At 38.3% G+C, this 24,724-nt stretch overlaps 1 protein-coding gene across 5 annotated transcripts in view; it reads right to left on the reverse strand.

The window, feature by feature from the left end:
- Positions 1–207: 207 nt before the first annotated feature.
- Positions 208–24,724, reverse strand: part of thrb (thyroid hormone receptor beta) — a 158,656-nt gene continuing 134,139 nt past the window's right edge. For 4 of the 5 annotated variants that reach the window (XM_052135350.1, XM_052135351.1, XM_052135352.1 and 1 more), the window contains 7 exons: positions 21,580–21,680; positions 21,293–21,440; positions 16,916–17,121; positions 13,414–13,440; positions 10,724–10,870; positions 10,361–10,619; positions 208–6,248 (listed from right to left, as the gene is read on the reverse strand). In XM_052135350.1, coding sequence (XP_051991310.1) covers positions 6,007–6,248; positions 10,361–10,619; positions 10,724–10,870; positions 13,414–13,440; positions 16,916–17,121; positions 21,293–21,440; positions 21,580–21,680 — 1,130 coding nt within the window. In that variant the 3' untranslated portion in view covers positions 208–6,006. The remainder of the gene's footprint in view (positions 6,249–10,360; positions 10,620–10,723; positions 10,871–13,413; positions 13,441–16,915; positions 17,122–21,292; positions 21,441–21,579; positions 21,681–24,724) is intronic. The other variant, XM_052135354.1, reaches the window with a different exon arrangement.

A 24,724-nucleotide genomic window follows, 5' to 3' on the forward strand; every position in this document is an offset into this window, starting at 1 on the left:
TCATACAGCATAACAATCTGTAGAGCTGCTTTTAAACAATGTGTGATGTGAAAAGCACTATACAAATAAAAAAGATTTTACTTAACATGACTGGCCTCCTTTATACATAGCCAATATCAGAAGTGAATCAGGGAACTGATGATTCATTCAAGGCAAACCACTAGTTGTATCACAATGGCATCATAGTCATATACAGACATCACAACCGACATTTCAAAACCATCTTTATTCTCATTTTACCCAGCTCATTTTAGGTGCAATAGTCAACATTATCTTAACCACCATCATCATCATCATCATCATCATCTTTTGCCAAATTTGGGATTATTTTCTAGTAGTGCAACGTCTCTTCCAGGACACTCAAATCACATCATCATCTAAAGAGTTCAGTTCAAGGCTTGTGCAATACGTTCATTTTGGTAAAAAATAAAAAAAAAAAAAAAAATATAAAAAGAGAAATACATTTGTCTATACTGTTAGATATCTGATTCGCATTCAATCTATGTTCACTCACTCATGCCAACAGCATACTGTGGACGTGTTAACCATATTGTTAACTAACAGCAAGACACATAAAAACAGAATTACTGCAGTGATAGTTTCTAGAAGTTTATTCTGATAAGATCTGGCTGGCTCTGGGACTATGAGCTTTATATATATGATGACGACCACTGAGGACTGCTTTCCATTTTTCCTAAAATGTGTTTTAAGTGCTGGACTTTGTCTTTTAAATTATTAGTTTAGTAGATAGATAGTACAATATACATTAGTTGTCATTAACATGAACACTGAATTTGGAATGATGAAACGAACACTGGAGAAAGATTACAAGTGAACCAGGATTGTTAAAAACAGCTGAGTCATTTCGTTTTTCTGAGAAAAGTCTTTTGTTTCCTTGTGGTGTATGTCAAAATGTAAAACGTTCATATTGTGTATATAACATCTATAAAAAATATCTGCAGTCTGAAAAAATACAGCCTCTTTCTTTTACACTGTAAATATCTTTATTCTGAAGTGAGTGTTTGTGTTTAGTCTTCACTTGCACTGTCAGAGAGGAAACAGTATTGACTCAAGCGTACTGTGCAAGCACATGTTAATCTAACTATGGTCAGGGTCCACAACTAACTTTTTGCCATTTAAGAAAACTTACAGGCCATTAATATTGATTAGTGGCAATGAAACTGTATATCGCAGAATTGTTTTTTGTCCTTATGACAATGGATTTAAGCTGGGTTTTTTTCTTGCATATTATTGACATCCCAGACAAACTTACGATGATAGAATTTCCACAGAGGTAAAAGTCATTAGAAGACTCGAGACAGTTTGTGTGTCTTTGGCCTGAAATATACTATATGCAATATACATAAGTATATATTTATTGAAGTATAAATGTGTTAGCGCAATTCATAACACCATGCAAGCTGCATTTTTAGCATTGCCGCTAGGGTTGTTACAGCAGGCATTAGCGCAAGCTAATCTTCGTCTACGGCCAGTTTACTCTTTCAGCGACTGTTATGGCGAAGCAAAAGTTTAAGAGAATCTTGCAGAGCAAGTTAGTTGAAGCTAGTGAAACTCTCGACACGTTTATAGCTAGCTACCTGAATAGTAACACATTTAGTTTAATGGCCATGACATTTGAAGGTCGCTCTATCGCCCCCCTTGAGTATCGAGGTTTGGTACTGCCACACAGGCCCATTGCCAAGGGCGTGCATTAGGGGGCAGTGCCCGCCAAATGACACACTGTGCCTTACTAAAGCAAGTAATGACAAATAAGTACATAAACCTATGAAAACAATATCCTCTCTTGGTATAATCATGCAAGCATTTGTACATTAGGCATTCGTTTTTCTACAACTGTATCACGTCTAACTCAATGGAACACTGAGCTCCAAAAGGGTAACTTAAAATCACACATTGTCATTTAACATAAAACTGCATATTAACACTAAACGTAACTTGAAACAGAATTGTAACCCCAAAGTACTTACGAATTACAAATAATAGCATCCCCAAATAGTACTCAAAATTGCATAGACCTACCTCATTAATTATTCGAATAGAACAGCCAATCGTAATCAACAACAGCAGGTCTTCCAATAATCATTTTGGCAGTGCTGTGTAACGATTTAGATTTGTTTTAAGAAAGAGGTTTAAAGAGACCACCATCAACAGAGTGGAGATATTAGCGAGATGATAGGTGGAAGGAATGGGGCTAGCGAGACACAGTCCTCGTCATCGACAGAGCAGCAGGTGGGCATGCTCGCGATAACTAACAATAGTGTTGTAACTGGTGACGTTTTTATCGACAGTTTTCTTGAGCAACCACTGGGTGGCGCCATGATGAATCTAATTGCCTGTTTTCTGTTTCTGGTCTCAAGACGCAATGTATAAAGTACCGAAACAAGCGATCCAGACAGAGAACAAAAACCATTTACATTTTTTCTATTTTTTTTTTTGTGGTAAAAATGAATTTCAGGTTCAACTTGTGCAGTTGATGGCTGTCAAAACAACTCAAAGTAGTTAAAGTAGTTAATGATATCAACGTAACTAACCACGGATCATTGCTTCTACCCACTCAGATGAGGCACTGTCAATAAAAATGGTCATATCGAGTCTATGTGAAGTATCAGCACCGTAGAGCCAAACATGTTTTGACAATTTTTAGCACTTTAAACATCACATTACAAAATAAGAATATACGCAGATGCGAGTGAAAACACTGGAGTTTTATTTCTATGACATTTTGGTGTTAACAGATGTTTTATTGTAAAACGTGGTCTATTTCGATTCTAACTACTGAGTGAGTTGTCTTGTATTGTGGTGTTGAAAGGTTTTTGGTCTATCTCTGTATCTCAGATCATAAAGAAGTGTGCCCCCCCCTAAGAAAAAGGAAATGCCCATCACTCTTTACGTTCTGGCCCTGCTGCCACATTCTGGACAAGAGAGCCGCACACATGCGATGTGTTGCCCAAGCATTCACATCTGCATCTGCTTCTGGCCTTTGATTTGATTAGCTCATGTCACTTACATCGGTAGTCATTTTCCATCCAGGTTACGAATTTAAGATTTTGTTCAAAATTGGAATATCGCAAAAAACCATTTCCAAATAAAGCGGAGTTTCCATCCCATGCATCACAGAGAACAAAATCCCCTCTTCTTTAGAAATTAGCCCAAAAGTTGAAGTCACTGAGGATCTTTATTTAAATGTAATAAATGACTTGCGGTTTAAAGCTCACAGAAAAACTCTCTGGCGAATTTCATGTTTGCTAGCGTTCAGCTGCGGCTGCCTTATGTCTGGCAGCGGAAGCGTGTCACAGTTCTGGGAGGTAATAATAGACAATCATTTTGATGACTTGGGCATTTCAGAATAACATTTCAGATGATTTACATGAATTATATTCTCTGAGCAAATGGTGTATTCACATGGCTAGTTGAAGATAGGTCACATTATTTGATGCACATCTAAATTTCTATATCAATTCCATAGGAATATTTTAAGTAAAAGTGCTTCCATTGTAGTTTATGCCCATGTCTTCTTATCGAATAAAAAAAAATACCCGCGTCAAGTGAGCGAATACGTTTTTATTATTTCGGATATTTTATTTGCATTATCAATTCGACTTTAGCCATGCGATGTTGCAGATGCTAATAAAGTTCTCATTCAGCTGCCGAGTTTTATCGACTTCTCGCATTTGGCGCTGGGCAAGGGTTAGTTTTGGACCCTGGCTATGACCTTTCACCCCTCTACATGTCTCTCTCCCTCTCTCTGCTCACTCATTGATTGTCTGTGCATTAACTTTGAGTCTGTGTAATATCTACGCTGACGTGTATGTGCTTATATGTGCAATCCAAAACATGTAAAAGCACTGGAGGCATCACTATAACAAAACACTGATTGGTTGTGCTGCGAAGTGTGAGTCTAAATGTTCATGTAATCTTTCAATAAAAAGAAAATAACCAGTTCTGTTGCTTCCTGACAATCAGTAGAGGTATGTGAGATTCAAACTCTTTTGCAGCACACGAGGATGAAAGATTAAAAACTCGACAAGAAAACCAGAACTGAAATGAAACAGTTAAAACGGCATCACAGACACATCCGACGTCACAGAATGCAGGGGTGACCACTGACCTTGTGTATGTGTGTGTGTGTGTGAATGAGAGTATGTGTGTTGTGTGTTCAGTTCTGAGTTTAACTGACAGCACTGACGGAGGTATAATTCGGCAAACACATAGCACCAACAAGTTCAAGCAGAAGTTCACATGCCTTGGATCTGTCGTGTGACAGACATGCAGAAAAATTAACCTCAACAGTGTTCCTTTGAAATCTGAGACACAAAGACCGCCGGGCAGGTCAGCGGTTCAACTAGTGTCAGGGTACAAAATCATGACCTAAGATTCTTCAGAGCAGCCCAATGCAGGTTCAGAAAGGGTAAGATGTTTGTAAGGACATTTTTTGGCCCCTTAATAGACACATCATGAGCTAACATTAGTGGCTGTAGGGCCTCAAGTGTGCTCTAGTGTGTGTTTCTGCCAACTTTCACTTTCTTAACAGGTTCCACAAGGGCTAAAGTCTGTGAAGATCATCTTTCGAGGTCATCAAGCCCTTTGTGTGCTCTTATTCTGTGTATTCCTGGCAGTGCCCATCTGTGTGTGCTGCTGCATTGTGAAGATCTGCTTGCCATTTAGGTTTAGTGATAAAGAACTATGATTTTAGCTGATGTCATGCCATTTAGAAATGCATATGTTCGTTCCCGCCACTTTTTGGGAATATAGCTCTGTTCCAAAACCTACCTCGCTGCCTCGCTGGAGTTCTTATTAAATTGTTTAAGTATTAAGTATGCTGTATGTTTCATTTAGTATCAACTTTGTCTCCAACGTTAATCCTAAAAATGGTAAAGGAGACATAAAATGAGCCACAAATTTGATTTAATTGAGCTTTAAAGTTAATGGCGATGTATTTTGTTTGCAGACTGCATATCTGGGCACAGTGTGAGACAATGTTCTGAAACTCCAGTGGATATATATATACAGGATTACTCTGAAAAGCAGGAGACTTCAGCAAGTCTCTATTAGCTTTCCATCTGATTTCATTGCAATCTAGGGGAAACAATGGAGGCATTAAAAAGATCTCATTTGTGATTTTGTTTTGTCCTACAGGTGTTTTAAAAAGACCTAGTCTATGTAGGCAGCTCACTAGGTTTTGGAATAATCAGCACTTAGGCTTTTATATCAGGGTTCCCACCTCTTTTGACCAGTGAGGTCTTTTCCAGTCTTTCATGACATGATTTAATTTTGTATTTATTTTTATTCTGTATAATTTGCACTCACGAAGAACAATTTCTAGCCAATTAAATATTTTAGAACAGACCATAACCAAAAATGAACATGTCCAGGCATGGAAATTACCATTTTTAAATGGTTATTTCCTATTATTTCCAGGTTCTCCATGAATGTGGGTACCCTGAAATATGTGCCCCCCACTTTTCAAATGGTTCCTACTCCACTGATTTTCTTTATCTTGGCAGATGAAAAGACCATTAGACCCACAGATAAGGGAAGTGAACGTTGAAGAAAAGAGGAGTATTGCTTTCCTCCTTTGCAGTGTGCTATTTAGTGTGTTCTTTGTTGTTTTTTTCAGAGGCCAGATGTGACACTGATTTCTACTTGACATTAAACCCTACCAATGCATAGTTCATACATCTTAGAGAAGCCGCACACAAGACCATGATCACAAATAAAACTATTTTACATTGAAAAAAAAAAAAACAATACAAATCTAGAGAAACCAAACATTTAAAAAAGAAATGCTATTCACATGTACCCGCTTTGTAAAAGGAATGGTTGCGTTCAAATGAGGCCAGAGAGCTACTCTTAAAATTATGGAATGAAACAACGCTCAGTAGTGCTAGAACAGATGTGACCAGGAACAGGGCGACAGAGTTCGATGGGAGGTCGGATCTGTTGAGGTTGGTGTTGACGGAGCAGCTTGGCCTCATTGGTTGGCCATCAGTCTTCGAACACTTCCAGAAAGAGGGGTGGAAACAGCTCCGTGGGACACTCCACCTTCATATGCAGGAACCGGCTGGCATGGCAGGCACCAATCATGCGCAGGTCCGTCACCTTCATCAGAAGCTTGGGCCAGAAGTGAGCCACCTTGTGCTTCCGGTAGTTGATGTAATGTTCAAAGGCCAAGAGGAACTCCTCCTGACAGCGCTCGATCCGGTCCACGCTCGTTAAACCTGGACGATCTGGATCAAACATACGGAGAGAGAGGTAGAGATAGAAGTTTCATTTCCAAACAAATTCAAACAAACAACAACAAAAATCCCATAGAATTTGATTTAAGGAGGGACCTAAGCCTTATCTAGTGATCAGAATATTATTGATCCTTGAAGCTGGGCTCTTTTGACTTAAAGGCAGTAAGGATCCACCTAGGAACCACTTAGAAGAACTTAGCAACCAACTAACACCCCCCCAGAACACACTGAAAACCACTCACAACACCTGCACTAGCAATGGATTAGCAAATATTAGCAAGATGTTAGGCCAACTCCAACATCAAGATGTTGAGTTTTGCACCAAATGAGTTTAAAAATGTTCAATTAACAAAAACTCCAATTTGAATACTTTAGCTAATTGAATCATTCAGTTACCAATAAGAGTTTACTCTGTAGATCTGTTGAATGCAATTGACTATATTTACACCCATTCCTTACACTTTCAACCACAGTGTTCACAGAAAACGTAAAAAGGATGGGAAACACTCGGTGTGTCTGATTGTTAAGTCTAAACGAGTTTGTTTCTGCGCTATCAATAATGGCTGATGTGGTATCTGAGGTACATTAAATACAAAATACAGGGCAAAAGCCTAAACTTTCCTCTTTCTCTCTTCAACCCAGATGAGCTTCAGGACACTAGTTAATAGCCAATTAATGGCCAAGAAATTGCCAATATCGCCATTGATTGGCTCCAGCCAGCTGCAACACTGGACAATCTGTTCAGATGGGCAGAAATCGATAACAGGTTAGACACGAGCCCAGTGACAACAGGACGTGGTCACTGAAGTCTTTAACTATTGATTGGGACGATCACAGTTAAAGTGTAATCCTGTTTTAACAACGTTATAAAGTGGTTTCCACTCAGTGGCCGAGTAATCCTGCGTAATAACCACTGAAGAAGATGAGCAGCAAACTGTCCTGATAGCTTTAAACACACTGCTGCTGAAAGTCAAGGGCTGTATTGAGAGCTGGAGTTCATCGCTCATGGAGGACAGTAGAGGAGAGGCTCAATGGGTTCAAAAGCTAATTTCTTTGCATGGCTTTTATGTTTAAAGTAGTCAAGAGTAGTCGCGCGTCACTCTTTATTACATCAATGACATGTATGCCCATCTCCTTGACTGCATTTGATATAAAAATATATTCTGATAGGGTACAACTGGGCTAAAGGCACCCCATAAGGAAATTTAGCTTTTTTCTGGTCAAAAAATGTATCATGGTAAAAAATTATTTTATTTATTTTTATTGGTTATTGATGGACCAACATCATTTGTAATGGAAGGTTGTTTCGATTCAAATTAAAAAAGGTGTTGAGGGAGCCTTTTACCCACACTTGGGGTAAAAGGCCCCTGGGGGGTTTAAAGTGATATTGTGTAGATTCCGGGTCAATAGATATAGGGTCAATAGATATAGGGAACAAATAGGAGAAAATCCCTTTCACCCTGTTATACACTATTTATCAGAGCTTAATCAAATTTCAGTTTTGTATCTGCAATACTCTTTTCACCAGGGCTGTTTCTGAGCATACGGGGGCCCTAAGCCAAATCCTACTGCGAGGCTTTGCCCTCAAACCTCCCACTACAACCCCCCACCCACTAGACCGTTACATTTTCTCTTTCCTTTGGGGCCACAAGGGGGCCCCCTATACATATATGTCTAATTGAGCCATAACGGTGGATCTGGTGCCCAAAGTGGCCCTGATTTTCACAGACTGTGATAACACATACACACCTTATTTAGCAGCGTAAATCAAGCAAACTTGTTTCTGTTGCAATTATTAAACTATTTAGTGTAAAGTTATAACATTATGTTTAGTGTTATCTTACCCTGCAATTAGTTTTCAAAAACGAGTTTACCACAGATGCAGGTTTATAATACAGCTGCTGAGATAATGACTGTAATTTTGCCATATTTTCTATTCTGACTGTTGTTTTCTTCATTTGAAAAGTGCTGGAAATGTAATAGTGGCATTTTTCTTTTGATGCTGGAGTTACTCTTTAAGCAAAAATTATACTTGCCATGGTCTCCCATTCAATCCCATTTACCACTATCAAGTTGACCATGCAGTCGATTAGTTCCGCGATTCAAAACATGGAAGTGTGAGAAGATCTTTGATATTAGGGCAAAAATATATTCTTGATGATAATTTTTTTATTGTTTTCCTGTAAAAATATCTAAAAATGCTTAAAACAAGATAATTTTGATTGATCTTGTTTTAGAAACAACACCGCATAATACATTTGGGTTTTTCAGAGAATGTATTTTTAACGTGTATTTTGTCTTACTGTACTGACAGTTTTTATAGTCAAAACAAGTGAAAAAATCTACCAGTGCTGAAGAAGTAATCCAAAGTATTTAGAATATGTTACTGACCTTGAGTAATCTAACGGAATACATTACAGATTACATTTTACAGCATGTATTCTGTAATCTGTAGTGAAATACATTTCAAAAGTAACCCTCCCAACCCTGGTTATAAGTAGGGATGTCCCGATACTGGAATTGGGTCTGATTCCGCGCTCATGTGCTCAAAAAAATGCTCTGTTACCAAAAACCTATACCATCTGATGTACGAATGTCACACTGTAAATGGAGTGGTGGTGGCTTAGTGGGCTAAAGCACACAACTGTTAATCAGAAGGTTGCAGGTTCGATCCCCACAGCGACCACCATTGTGTCCTTGAGCAAGGCACTTAACTCCAGGTTGCTCCGGGGGGATTGTCCCTGTAATAAGGGCTCTGTAAGTCGCTTTGGATAAAAACGTCTGCCAAATGCATAAATGTAAATGTAAATATTCAGCACACAAATTAAACTCACATAATGTCCAAGTGAGATTATTCAATTATTAAAAGGCTGTGATTTAATGAGATAAATATATAGTTTGCACGTGTTACGTGCTTCAAATGTGAGCGCTTGTGAATTTGTGGAGCCGATGTTGTGCTGACACCAGCTGCTTTTAGAGCTCTTTGGCTCATACATGGAAAACACCATCATGAGCATCACACGCTCAGTTTATAGTAGATGACAGTGAACAGAGCACTAATTCGCTTTGTAAAGTGCGACACATACAGAATAATAATCACATTGAGTCAGTGTGAGAAGTGAGAAGCTACCACCAAAAACACACAGACACAGAAAGGGCTTCTCTCCAAAATAAAAGCTTGCGGCAAATTTAACAGCTAAGTTTAAAGGAAAAAGTATGACAAAAAAGATTTCACTGCTGAATAGTTACGTAATATTTACTGTAATACTACTACTAATGATAATTAATCGATAGTAATTGTATTATATTTAAGAAATATCTCACATCTGTGATGCTCTGTTATGCAGCATTATATTTGACACAAATAACTCCCAATGTTGGATTGTGCTGTGAAGTTCAGAATAAAAGCACTTATTTTCCTAACAATTTTGAAAATGAATTGTTCTAGTTTAATTTGATTAAAATTTTAATGATTCATTTATTTAAACACCTTTTTCGTGATAAAACTGAAATAAAAAGTTGATATGGAATTAAAAAACCAAAACAAACAATAAAGGTATCGGATTCGGTATCGGTGAGTACCAAAAAGGAAGCATCAGTACTAGTACTAGTAAAAAGCTACTTAAAAGCCAATATAACAGTTTCTATAAATCTGATTAAAACAGCTCATTCAGAATATTCATTTATTTGGAAGTTCAAACGAAAATAATCCCAGAATCTACAGTATGAGATGAAAGGCAGCTGTAGAGTAAAAGAGCAGGAGATTTTTGACAAATATAAAAAATGAGCATAAATAAATATACAGATGGTCAAAAGCACTGTAATATCCTCATATTTAAAAAAGTTTGTGATATAGTCAAATAGGCTGGTTTTGCATACACATATTTTACTTTAATGCGAAGGACATGAATAATTAATGATTTGATTACATTTCTCTCTTATGTCTTATTTAGAATAAGCTGATTAGCATCTACACAGGAATATACCAATAGCTGTACACTCTATGGAACATGCTAACTTCTCTTTAGACATAAATGCCTAACCAGAATATTGAAGAATGATGTCTGAGTGGAGAGTGTTTAAGGAGTGAAGATGACACTCACCGGATGAGAGGAGAATAATGGCTTGCAGTAATGCCACCTCCGAATCATCCAGGTTGAAGGAGGACAACGAGACGCCCAGATCAAATATGGCATCCGAGACCACACCCAGACCCCCGTTCTTGAGCTGCCCCCGCGTGACAGCCATCTCTCCGTTTAGAGTCAGGGTCTCGCTCTCGGGATCGTAACGTACGGCTGCTCGTAGAGACATTATCTCCATACAGCAACCCTTCAGCAAGATGATCTGGTCTTCACAGGGCAGCTGAACAAACACATTATACACTTTTAGTTAACCCCTTTCCAACACTGTTGAACAGTCTGTAAAGTCATTGCAGTCAATGTTTTACAAGAGGCCATCATTCTTACCTCACAGAACATGGGCAGCTTTTTGGCAAAATCCACAACACGAGTGATAGCGGGGGTGATAATTTTTGTAAACTGACTGAAGGCTTCTATGTCCACTTTGCTTCCCTCTGGGGCGTTGACGATGGGCGCTGAACCGATGTCCTCCGGCTGCAACGACAGGAAGGGGAGGGGCAGTGTGCTCAGTAACAGACACTCACAAGATAATGCACAATCACATAGACGAAGGTGTGACACAGCAAATCCTCATTCCCCTCTAAAGCACAAAGAAGGCCAGAGTTACAGCAAGAAATGTCAATGAAACAAGAGTGAAGCCCAGTTATTGAGAGGGAGAAAGAAGGGAAACATAAACGAGTGTAAGATGAGAGTGGAGCAGAGAAGCGCTCTTTGATATCTCCTTCTGCTGGGCAGCTCTTTGACTAGGGTTATCCACTGATGTTGGGATGTTTATATATATATATATATATATACACATATAAAAAAGACTTGTGCCCTTCTGACCAGAAAAATGTGACGTGAAAGACAGAGCAAAAAAAAAAAAAAAAAAAAAAGCCAGATTGAGGGACAAAAGAAGACTGGATGCTAAATACAGCACAAATCCAGCCTCATGTTCACCTTTGATGTTAATCAATTACTGTCTATCATCCAAGACCCCATTTACACATGGTATGAACATTTGCTTCAGGTGATTCAAACATTTACACCTGGTACTAATGCGTCTAATTCATCTCTTGTGAACACAGATTTCTCTGATTTCAAGACTGCATACATGTCTCACAACATAAGTGTAACACAGCATGCTGATAAATCTCAAAAGGTAAAAACTAAATGTACTTTTATGTCTTGTGTGTATATATGGGCTTTTCCAATGTTTTTTGGTAATTACTGCTCCCTTTGTTCAATAATAAAGGGATTTATAAATTACTAATAATTAATTTGCAAATGCATTATAAATCATTGCTATGTGGTTAAATCAACAAGGTAAAGGTTCTTCACTTATATAGCGCCTTTTTTAACCTTAGAGGTTTACGCTTTACACAGTGTCCCATTCACCCATTCACAAACACATTCACACACCAATGGTGGCAGAGCTGCCATGCAAGGTGCTAGCCTGCCATTGGGAGCAACTTGGGGTTCAGTGTCACTTCTGCATGTGGAGTTGTGTGGGATGGGAATCGAACCGCCAACCCTGTGATTAGCGGCCGACCTGCTCTACCACCTGAGCCATACACTACCTGCCAAATATTGAAGTAAATTAGTAAATTTTCAAAGTAACCTTTGAAAATGTATGTTATTGTTAAGTGGACACATATGAAGTATTGGTTAATTTACATAAAGTTCAGTAGGTTTGATGGTCATCAGGCTTTATTTCATGATATCTGCTGTTAATGAGCATAAAGAGCTGAAAAGTATTTTGTAGAGGACTATTGGGACAGCACTTGGAGTAGCAGCATTCTTTTAACATAAACGTGACAAGGATGATACTTTATTGTAATTACTATTACAATGTTATTACCGTTCGCAAAGGAAATTAATATTAACTCTAAGTAGACACAAAAGGACACAATCCCTGTTTTTAATCTGAATACATCTTTTTTTAACTACTTTCAGACATAAATCATGAATTGGGGAATTTTATGTTTTTGATTTGGAATAGGTATGATTAAATTGATTTATTAAGCATTTATAACATGTTATAATTCTCACTATTCACGCTCACACCAAGTATTGCATGAAAGTTGCCCTTTTTGTTCATGTTGTTATAACTGCATATCAATGATTTATAATGCATTTTTAAATAACGTAATAGCCATTAATGAACCCCTTTATAAAACCTTATCAACGGGAACATGAATGTAAAGTGTTAACCTTTTTTTTTTTTTGAGCTGCATGTGAAAAAAATTGGTCAGCGCTGAATACAGGTCTGAACGGGTCCAAAATGTTTTGTGATGTCACACGTGACCAAATCGCATTTGCGAAGGCATTCTGGACAACAGTGAAGGACCGCCTACTCACCTGTCAAACAACCAATCAATGCTCTGAAACAACAGTTTTAAACTTTGCAGTTATGCACTGCTATAAAAAAAAGAATGAAAAATGTGGAAAAGCCCAAATATCAAAAGACACGAACATGTAAATAATATGCTTTGCATAAAGCGTCTGCTAAATAATTAAATGTAGATCATGTGAAGCAGATCTGAAGATAAATATATGAATAATAATTTGCTTTCCATTTGTAATGTAATATTTGCAGTGAGATTCAAATTTCAAAGAATTGTTTTCTTTTTTTGTGCTTTATCATCATTCAGTATGACACTGATGTAGTACCAGATGTATACAGTCCTGAAATCAGAGACCCTTCCCTCGAAATCCGATTGCACTGGACAAGTTACTAGCTGGTGTAAATGGCGTTGTGACCACTTGTGATGGAATGAACCCAGACGGATGTTCATAGCTGGTGTAAACAGGACCTCAGTGGGCGTTAAGCTTTCCTCTTCTGTGTACACCTTCATTCTGACACAGCGAGCAGAGAGCTACACAAACACGCCAAACAGATGCCTCAAGCATTCAGCACGTCCATTTATCCGCAAAAAAAATGTGACAGAAATGGAAGCAGCTGAGAATTTGAGAAAGCGTTCTTTTGGATAAATACAGTATATGAAAGTAGGTGTGTTTGCTCTGCTGGTTCTTACCTTGGCTTCCTTCACCCCCACTGCACTCTGGTCAGAAGTACAGAATAAATTACATGTTATTTCATTAAGTAGCATTGCTTCCTCGACCTGTTGGGCAATCAACAGCGATCGTGAAGTTTCAATGAAGAACCCGAGTCAAGTCAACTAAAAAGAACAAGTTGAAACTGGACAGGTGAGAGTGCAGACAGATCCAAAGTGAGATATAGAGTTACCGTTGAGTTTCCATGGAATTCAAGGCTTAAAAGCATCTTGTATCATAATATTATGGGAACGACTCACTTCAAATTCAAAGTTGCAAATCAGCTGTAATCTTGTCATAAATAATTTGCGTTCCACGCGAAAACTTGTGCTGGTGGAAATGCTCCAAAAACATTTTGATCTCTATATTTTTCAGCCTTTTCACAATGTTCGATATACGGTACATCTCGATCTTTCAGCATTTGCTCTGAAATGACTTAACTGTGACTTCATTGGATTTCAAATCAACTGAACACTTTACCGAGCCCCTTAAAGGACAGGGAGAGAATTTATTTTCTGAAACGTTCCCTCACAATAACTTTGTCCATTCCTTGCGTAAATTAACCATAGTTTTACTACAGTAATACTTATTGTACTATGCTACTTGAAGTAAAATCATAACCAAAAAATTGCTGGTTTACTACAGTTACCATTTTTTACCATAGTATTTGCTGCAAAACCATAGTTATTTTACAGGACAATCAAAATGGTAATACATTTTTTTATTATTTTTAACGCAAACTATTGAGAGGGAACGCAAAACTTTTTGCGAGGGAATGCAAACTATTTTGAGGAAGTGCTAAATTCTTTTGTGAGGGAACGCAAAATTATTTCAGAAAATAAAATGTTTTCTGTAATAATAGATTTATAAACAATTTACACAGAAATTCATTCTGTATGTTCACTCCGCTAAGTGGAATTTAAAATGTTTATTTCTAGATAAAAACATTTCAGTTAAGAATAATCAAGGCACTTATTTAAACTAATTAAGCAGAAAGAATAATTATACAGTACTGTGCAAAAGTTTTAGGCACTTAAGATGTTTCACAAAATCATTTGTCTTAAGATGGTTATTTATCTTCAGCTTTAGTTTGTCAATAGGAAATGTAAATGTTAGACTCCCAAACATTTCTTTTGCAAATAGAAAGGATTAGAATAATGTGGCAGGGCGGAGGGCGGGTCATGATTATACACACCTGGTCTAATCAAGCCTCCGAGAGGGATAAAGGCTGATTGCGGGCGGTGGTGCGGGAGAGAGAGCTCGTTTACAGACATGTCCGTCATGTGTGTGTTTGTGTCTTTTGTTTAAGTTATTCATTAAAATATTATTTATATTGACAAACCGGTTCTCGCCTCCTCCTTTCCATTGAACTGGGAAGGATGCCCGTCGCAGAGTCCTCGACACTGCTGTCCACCCGGAGGACCGCCGCTGCCTTCCGCCAAGGGAGGGAGTAGCCCGACCGCCCTGATGCGGTGAACTGCCGCCATCCCCGAGGCGAGTGGGGACTAGGCTCCCCGACCGCCTAGACGATGGAGCCGCTGCCAGGGGCGGAGGAGTGCCCTGCCATCCCCCAGAAACGCGGAGGGGTCAACAGAAAACCGCCGTCCACGAGGGAAGGAGGGAAGTGACTCCCTGACCGCCTGGAGCGGTAGGGCCGCTGCCAGGGGCAGAGGAGTGACCCCAGGAGTTGCCGTGAACATGGAGGGGCGTTCTTTCCACCGGGCGTCGTGGGTCTGACTCCGGTCCGCCCGGGGAGGAGCGGCTGTTGTCCATCTGAGAGGGTGGAGGAGTGATTGAGGACCATGCGACGGTGTATCAGAGAACTGGTGAGTACGATTTTTTTCATCTCTCCCTCCACTCTCTCTCTCACTGCCGCTCCGCATTGGCCTTTTCCCTCTCGTTTAAATTTTACAGTGTTTTTTAGGGGATACTACACTGTTACAGGAAGTATCCCCCCTATTTAATTATTTCTGTTTGCCTCCCCTTGTCCCCTCCCTCGTCCAGGTAGACGGGGATGACCTGCCGGTAGACGGGGCAAAAGTCACGCCCCTCCCCAGGGAAAGGGGGGTGTACGTCATACCGGGGGCTCCCCTGCCCGAGAGAACGAGGGAGGAATGTGGCAGGGCGGGGACGGGACGTGATCATACACACCCGGTCCCTTATCAGGCTAATCAAGCATCCGAGAGTGATAAAGGCAGATTGCGGGCGGTGGTGCGGGAGAGAGAGCTTGTTTACGGATATGTCCGTCATGTGTATGTTTGTGTCTTTTGTTTAAGTTATTCATTAAAATATTATTTATATTGACAAGCCGGTTCTCACCTCCTTGAACTACGTTACAAATAGAAAACAGGGAACCCTGCAACAGATGCCATGGCCCCCACAATGAACATTGTGTCAGTCTGAGATTACATAAAGAGACAGAAGCTATTTAGACAGCCTAAACGGATAGAAGAACTGTGGAGAATTCTCCAAGAAGCTTGAAACATCCGATCGGCCAACAACCAAGAAAAACTGTGTCCAAGTGTACCTTGGAGAATCGGTGCTGTTTTAAAGGCAAAGGTGGTAACACCAAATATTGATTTAGCTTTTTTATGTTTACTGGACTTTGTATGATTTTAATTGATAAATAAAACTATTTATGTCATTATTTAAAGAAATCCTAAAAGTGCCTAAAACTTTTGCACTGTACTGTATTTAAGAATTTAACAATCTAAAGTTTATCCTCAGTAAAATCATCTCAGAAATCACAAAGTTGTACAAGTTTATATCTCCAGAAAATCCTTGCAACAATATCGTTCCTGTAGCACAAAAAGCAATGCCAAGTCCATGATATCGATTCCCAGGGAATGCATGAAGTGATACAATGCAAGTCGCTTTGAAAATGTGTACGGATATTGTATTCTGAATATTCAATATATCACCCAGTCAACATACGATTGTGATGAATATAAAGGCTAAACGTTTTAGAAACTTATACAAAACGTCACATGGAAACCCACAGCAGTGTTAAAGAGTCCTCAAACGGACTTGAATCTGTAGAGGACAGATAGATTCAAGAGTAAGAACAATTTTGCAACAGTTAGAAACTTGGTTAGAGAAAGACAGAGAAGATCAGAAGAGAGAGAAGAAACAAACACATGAAACAGTTTATTTTAGAGTGTTTGGGTTTAGGAAAAAGAGCTTGAGGAAAGAAGGACAAAGGTGTTCCGTTAAAGTTAATGCTGCTGCCTTTGTGGTAGAGATTCTCCAGCGTCCATCTAACACTCCCCACTCTACAAGGAGATACAAAAACATGGACATATTAACATTGGGAACAACGGTGGGCAGGGCTTGGGAATTGTGTGGAAACAGGGGAAAGGGGATCTGGGATTGTGAAAGGGTCAAAGAGAAACAAAAGAACAGAATCCCTCCAAAAATAAAGACACATCCTAAAACACAAGGACCATCGCTGCGACAGTGTCATCAGGGAAGAGATTCCCTCACCAGGAATTTGCGCTTCTGTTTCCAGTGGTTGCCCTGGGCGTTCGTGGCCATGTGCGCCTCTGTGACGACGCGGATCATCTCCCACTCCTCCTGCGTGGGCTCCGGCCGATCCCAGACCGTCTTCTGCAGCTCCTCGCGCTTTCGTCGCTCGCGGTTCTCCTCGATCAGCTTCCGCTTGGCCAGCCGCTTGCTGTCATCCAACACCACTGCAGGAACAGCAGCATTTCACACATACAGACGGAAGACAAGAACTGAGCTAGACAGAAGCATACACTGCACAATATCTTTTCATTACAATTTTTTCTTCTTCTCTTGGTTTCAGAGAAATATAACTGAATTTAGTGGGAATAAAGGTTAAAACAAGTTAAAAAAAAATACAAACTCCAATGGGGTAAGAAAATAAACTTGTTTTCCCATTTTTCTTACCTTGTTTTTTTTTGGTAACACTTTACAATAAGGTTTTTTTTTATCTGTCAACATTGGTTAATGCATCAGGTATCATTAACTAATTATAAATACTATGTTTAAACAACATTTAATAATCTTTGCTAATGTTCATTTATAAAGATATTTTCATGTCTAGATGTGTGTTTGTTGATGTTTTGTTTTAAAGTCTTTGTCATGTCATGTGTTTCCCTAGTCATGTGATATCCTGTTTTCCCTCCCTGTTCATGTGTCTTGTTTTCATTGGTTTATTGTTTAATTATCTTTAAGTTCTGTTTGTTCATTGGTTTATGTTCCCCCATGTCAAGTATTTAAGCCCTCATGTTGCCATTGTCTATTGAGGAGTATTGTTAATGTAACACTGTTTTGGTCAAGCCATAGTCAAGCCATAGTCAAGCCATTCTTGGTTTTGTTTTGGTTTGATTCATGTTTGTAGTCAGGGTTTTGGATATCACGTTTTATAATAAAACTGCAGTTGGGTTCATCTTCACATCTTCATCATCATCTTCATCATTGTCCTTGCCAGCATCGTTACAGAATACTCAACCACACAATGGACCCAGCAGTTCGGCTTCTGAGCCTCTGTCAGGGGAGTTATCACCTGCAGGATTACATTGAGGACTTCTGTGCCCTAGACTGTCAGGTGGCTTTTAATGAGCTCATCTCCTCAAGGACATTTTTCAGGTTGGACATAATGAGCCCATCTCCTCCTTGATGCCTGGCGGTCGCAGTCCAATCAATCTGGCCGAATATATCGACCTCACCCTGCAGATCATTGGTTTCACATCCACTGTGGGGCAAGAGCTCCTCGACATGGCCGAGCCAGAGTTTCACAACATGGCCGCCGCCGAGCCAGAGTTTCACATCATGGCTGCCGCCGAGCCAAGAGTTACAGATATTATTGTTCATGTTAGTTCATAATGCATTAAAGTTAATGTACACAACATTTCATTTGAAAATGTTTTAGTAAATGCTGAAATCACATGAACTAAGATTAATAAGTGCTGTAAAAGCATTGTTCATTGTTAATTCATGTTAACTAATATAGTTAATTAATGTTAACATATTCAACTTTATTGTAGTGTTTCTGTGTTTTTTTCTTTTCTTTTTTAAGCATTAACCTCAGATTAGATTTTTCAGAAAACAAGACTTAATAGGGTACAATGGGGCTAAGGTACACCTTAAGTCTGAAAAAGAAAAATATGTTGAGGGGGCCACACTTGGGGTAAAAGGCCCCCAGTGGGGTTATATTGATATAGTGTAGATACCAGTGCAATAGATATAGGGAAAAATTGCCAACTTATGCAAATACTTTTGAGACAGCAAGATGCTTTTTTGAGTGACTATATTTTTCAAAATAACTTCAGAAAAGGGTGCGTCATTTCATTTCAATCATATTTGACTTTTTATTACATCTCAAGTATTCTATAAAAAAAATAAATCAGTCAATGTGAGCCCACTTTAAAACATTTTCATAACAATTATATCACCCCACTTCAAAAAAATAATGTGTTTAATAGGGGCCTTTAGTCACTACAACAGGGGCTTTTTACATTTTTTTTTTTACCCCAAATACAGTTACACACAAAGATCTCATCGATCACGATTATTTTTCAGTGTTTAGAGACAAATAGGTGTTTAGGAAAGTGCTGTGGTACTTTTTGTTGCTATTTAGTGTTATGGGAGAAAATAAAATCAATGGAGCCTGTTGTACCCATCTTATGTCATTTTGCATCTCAACTAAATGTATCTTGTTTTTAAGATGTTTAGATATTTTACTGGAAAACAAGAAAAAATACTGAGTAAGAAAATGTTTGTTTGTTGTGCAGTGTAGACATTGCAAAAGCTAAACTTAATGACAAGATATTTCTGGGGCTGTTTATCATCATCATCATCATCATCAATATCAGAACTATTCGCTTTGATTTAATAACAAACTCACGAAAGATTCTGGGTTCTTTTTGTCTGATTATGGTGATTCTGGAACTATGAACACTTTAATTTTTTTCCACAAAATAATGATCATAAATACATATTTCAAACCGACACTGTTCACATTTAAAAAGAATTGATCATTGCTACTCCGTATTGAGTGCATTTACATGTGCAACCAAACTCTGATAACTATAAAACACATGCACATCAATAAACTGACAAGGCAAGAAAGTTTTTCTTTGCTCCTGATCAGTGTTGAGTATGTTACTCAAAAAAGAATGAGTAATTACTGCACTAAAACTGTAATAAGATTAGTGATTACTTAATTGAAAAAGTAATCACATTACTAGTAACTTTACTTCTTAGCAGGGCTGGACTGGGACAACAAATTGGCCTGAAAACTGGGGTATTCAATTACATTTCCAAGAGGTCCGGTCTCGACATTTCCATCCCACCAATGGTCCGGACAATAATGACGTATTATTCCGTAGCCATTCTGACTTATGACAATGTGTAAGAAATGTAAATTTTTTGGGAATAGTTATTATAAATTCCAAGCTGGCAGAAATCGTACTTTGTAAAATGTATGAAAAAAAATTATGAATCATAAATCAACAGTCAAAAAGTCTCTTAAAAACTGGGCAAGAATGAGGACAATGTGGCCCAAAGACAAACAAAGTAGTGGACTGTGGGGGATGTTCTATACATAAGAAAGACCCCCGAGAGAAAATGTAGGTAATGTTAAAGTCTGCACAGCTCCATTGTTTTGTCACACTGATAACCTAAAGTGTAGAAGCGGTGAGATGGGGCAACCATTGTCATGATTTCTCCGCTAACTGGAGACCGCTGCCCTAAAATATTCATCCTAACTGGCCCGTGTGTTTTCCCACGATTGTTTTGTTGTCCGACCTGGGTGTGTGGGACGACCAATAATATATATTATTATTGAATCACAAAAGCAGTTAACATTATTAATATTGCATATTTTTATCACATAGAAGTGCACATTTGACAATAAAGTTGGGTCTTGAGATTGGAGGCAGATGTGAATTTACTGATATTATCAAAAATATAATCTGTTAAAAGTTCATTATACTTCATTTATGAAGGGCTACATTCTGACAGTAGGACTTCCTAACTAACAATTATCTTTCATCGGGATCTTAATACTGAATAAAAATGTTTCATGGCGTGAGTCCAGAGCAGGTTCGTCAGCGCTGCGCTGGTGGGCCGGTCACGCTCGGTTCTCACGCTGCGGTCCAGTTGATGCTCTGCATGGTTTAATTTTGTATAGCACCATTTCATTACACTTTTGGATTATTCGGTAATGCAGTGCTTAATAAATAAAAGTGGGGCAATTTTGTAGTTGTACGGTTAGGGGAAAAAACGCTCGCATCAGCCCACTACTCAACACGCCCACCGGGAAATGTCCTGGTGCTCCCAATGGCCAATCCATCCCAGCTTCCAAGACACTTTTTATAACACTTTCACAGAGACGTCTGTTTTGACACTCAACTAATTCAAAATAATGTCAATATTTCCTCCTTGTTCTGTCGTACACACTTCAGTCAGAAAAATTGTAAAGTAATCATTTAAAAGTAATTACCTTAATTGAAATTTAGTAACTGTAATCTGATTACAAGAATTTAAAATACAAAGTTTTATACTACTTTTGACAGAAAAAGTAATTAGATTACAGTAAATATCAGATTACACCCAACACAGCACCTGACATCAAAACGTAAACCGACATTCTTACATTTAACAAGCTGACAAAATACTGAAAAGGCATTTGTAGATAAAGCAATATCTGGGTAATGGTCAAAAATGTAAGTGTGTGTTGATCAGGTTTGGCTTAAACCATGTATGAGCTTTCCTGGATAAAAGAACACATCTGAATGCATTTATCACACCCATAATATGCCTGTAGTTATAGCATCACTCGTTATCATGAGCTCAAGAACGTCATTCAAGTCAGTTAAACTTTAGGACACTCACAGTCTGTTGCCATGCCGACAGCGATGCATTTCTTGAAGCGACATTCCTGGCACTGGTTTCGGGTGACTTTGTCGATGACGCACTTCCCCTCGTACTTACACGCGTATGTCGGGTTTAAGTTCTTCTGGATCGTGCGCCGGAAAAAACCCTTCAGAAACAAGACTGACTGTTAAATTACTCAGCAACACCATAAGTGCATGATAAAGTAGAAATACACGCTGTACACAGAATGGGTTATTAATGCTTTACTAAGAATGAACAGACAGTTAAACAGTATGAACACTCACTTTGCAGCCCTCACAGGTAATGCAACGATAATGATAACCAGTTGCTTTGTCCCCACACACAACACACAGCTCATCCTTGTCCAGGTAACTTGGTATGTACCCTAAAAACAGTTAATACACCCATTGCATTTATATATATATGTATATGGCAGCTTGATTAATACATTCACCAAGTGACAAAGATGCAATAAATACATTTACAGACTAAACAGATTTTTTCTTTATGAGGTGGTACATCCTGTCAGGTCTCAGTGTCCTGCACATTGTCATCATCAAAAGTTCTAATCTTACTAAATAAAAAACTAAAATATATAATCATCAATAAACATACAAACATAACTAATGTGATATATTACATTATATATACTGTATATATAAATATATTATTTTTAAATATCTAATAAAGATTTTTGAAAAAGTATCAATTAAAAATATTAACTTTTTTATAATAAAAAAAGGAATATCTTCCGATGAGATGTGTGTTTGTGGTGAGTTAAGTGCAAGAAAATGAGAATCTAAAAAGCATGAGAGAAAATACAACATATATATTTTGTCCAGGTGACATTATATGAACATAATTCAAATCAAAAACACAATGTACTGGATAAAAAGCAAACCAAAGAAATCGAGTGTTTGTAAAGCACTCATACATTCAGGCAGCTTGTAGCAGCTCAGGAATCAATATGTTGAGGAGGTAAGAGACAGGACGTGCACCCCATGAGCTTCAGCCTTCTGTTCCTCTGTCTGTGTCCTCACAAATCAATACCACATACAATAACACAAGTTTTAAACCGCCGGGTCAATTTACACATATGTCTAAAGAAATCTGTTGAATAAGATAATCCTTCTATTGCTATCACAGTTATGATTATCAAATAAGGCCAATAAAACATTATACTGTATTATGTGTTATGCAATTTTATTATAGATTTAGATCTAATTTAGACCCATCACTGCATGCGCAGACTGTGGAGACTGCCAGTTGATTTCAATGTGATTTTTCCACACTTGTTTATCCCCTGAAACAGTGTACCATGGCTTTCCAATGATCAAAATATATGAATATAATTTATTCATTGTCCCTTTGTCATTACACATTGTTCCCCGGAAAAAATATTTTAATTAATTTGATCTTATTTTTTGGGGGTTAACATCAACATGCATTGTGTTTTGTCATGTATGAAAGTGTATTGTATGATCTCTTCTCAAGCTACCGTGTTTTATGTGTAGATATGTTTGATTTAATGTTCATCTTCGTGAGCATATATTATGTGTTTAAACAGGTACAGACTTTATATTTAAAATAATATGTGTAATTATTGTATACCAGTCCAATATTGTTCATACATAAAGATTACGATTTGTGCCAGCTGAGAGAGTGGTTGTGGAGGAACATGTGTGTGGAGCAGAGGGGGGCGGGGCCGGGCTAGAATGCCGCACGCCCGGTCCCCAATCGGCCTGATGGGGCGCGCGAGGAATAAAGGTGAACCGCCGTCACCGACGATTCATATTGTGAATTAATCTTTTTGAAAGTGTTTAGAGAACTGTTTTTCATTACAAAAATGCCATAGTTTGTTTTATAAAAATCATGGTGGTGAAGATGTGTTTTGTTTTACCTGAGGTTACATGGTCTTGTTAACCACTGTTAAAACTATAAAAAAACTATGGTACATATTCATAAGGGCTAATGTCAAATATAACCAAGAGCTTTAAAGCCTGGACCTGTGTGAATTATGGACAGTTAGTTTTCCTTCTGTGTAAAAATCTGTTCTCTTTAAATGCTCTTTGGTTGTAGAAAAATATCATTGGTTTTGCTAAGAATCAACAAAAACCAGATGAAAGCGGTCCCAATTTATTTGTGTTCTAGATAACCTTCTTGTTGTTAATACCAGTACATGTACATGTGTACCCCAACACAAAATCAATGCCTTACTGTCGAATGAGCATCTCAGTGGGCTGAAATATTCAATATGATTGATAATTGGACTTATTTTGGTAAAATAATCATAATATCACTTTTATTATTAGTTTATGTCTTTAAACTTATTTTATAGGCCACAGACCTCCCCCCCCCCACCCCCACCCCCCACCGGTGCAACCAAACGAGGTGCTGGTGCCACCAACTGTAGAACTTGATTGGACCGTTGCCAACCCATTAATTTAATACATAGATATGTGTAGTGTGTGTATATATATATATACCTCCCAGGTACCAATGCTGTCAGCTTAGAACAGGAAACTGAGGCTGCAGAGGGCACAGGCTCACCAAAACTGGACAGTAGACGATTGAAAAAACATTTCCTGTTCTGGCCATTCTCAGAATGGCCAGTTACAGTAATACTCAAACCAGCCCGTTTGGCAACAACAATCATGCCACGGTCATGCCACACGATTGGCTGATTAGATAATCGCATGAATAAGTAGATGTACAGGCGTTCCTAATACAGTGGCTGGTGAGTGTTTATGTTGGTGTGAGTTTATATACACTACCGTTCAAATGTTTTGAAACACTCATTCTTTGTTATAATTTTTTTCTTCACATTTTAGAATAATAGTAAAGTCATCAAAACTATGGAACAACATAAATGGAACTATGGGAATTATGTTGGGACTAAATAAAATCCAAAAATTTAAAATTTAAATAAAAGTATTTAAAAGTAAATCCAAGTAAAATAGGGCCAAGACATTTTCTTGACAGGTTTGGTGAAAATCACCCCCATCATCCAAGCTTTTCATATGCTTACAAACCTTGGTTAACCACTGAATCTGGTGCAAATAAAGGATATGATTGATAGATAACATCCAGCTACAGGGGCCCCAAGATGTATTTGCATTTACATTTATGTATTTGGCAGACGCTTTTATCCAAAGCAACTTACAGTGCACTTATAACAAGGACAATCCCCCCGGAGCAACCTGGAGTTAAGTGCCTTACTCAAGGACACAATGGTGGTGGCTGTGGGGATCAAACCAGCAACCTTCTGATTACCAGTTATGTGCTTTAGCCACTACGCCACCACCACACCATTTGGACACTAAAGTCATATAGAAAAATGTCTGAATATCATTGCATTAGATAAACTAAAATGATAGTACAAGCACACCTTTCAAGCAAAATATTTAACATATAAAAATACGTTTGCAA

Source organism: Xyrauchen texanus, chromosome 10 (assembly GCF_025860055.1).
Source record: "Xyrauchen texanus isolate HMW12.3.18 chromosome 10, RBS_HiC_50CHRs, whole genome shotgun sequence".
NCBI lineage: Eukaryota > Metazoa > Chordata > Actinopteri > Cypriniformes > Catostomidae > Xyrauchen > Xyrauchen texanus.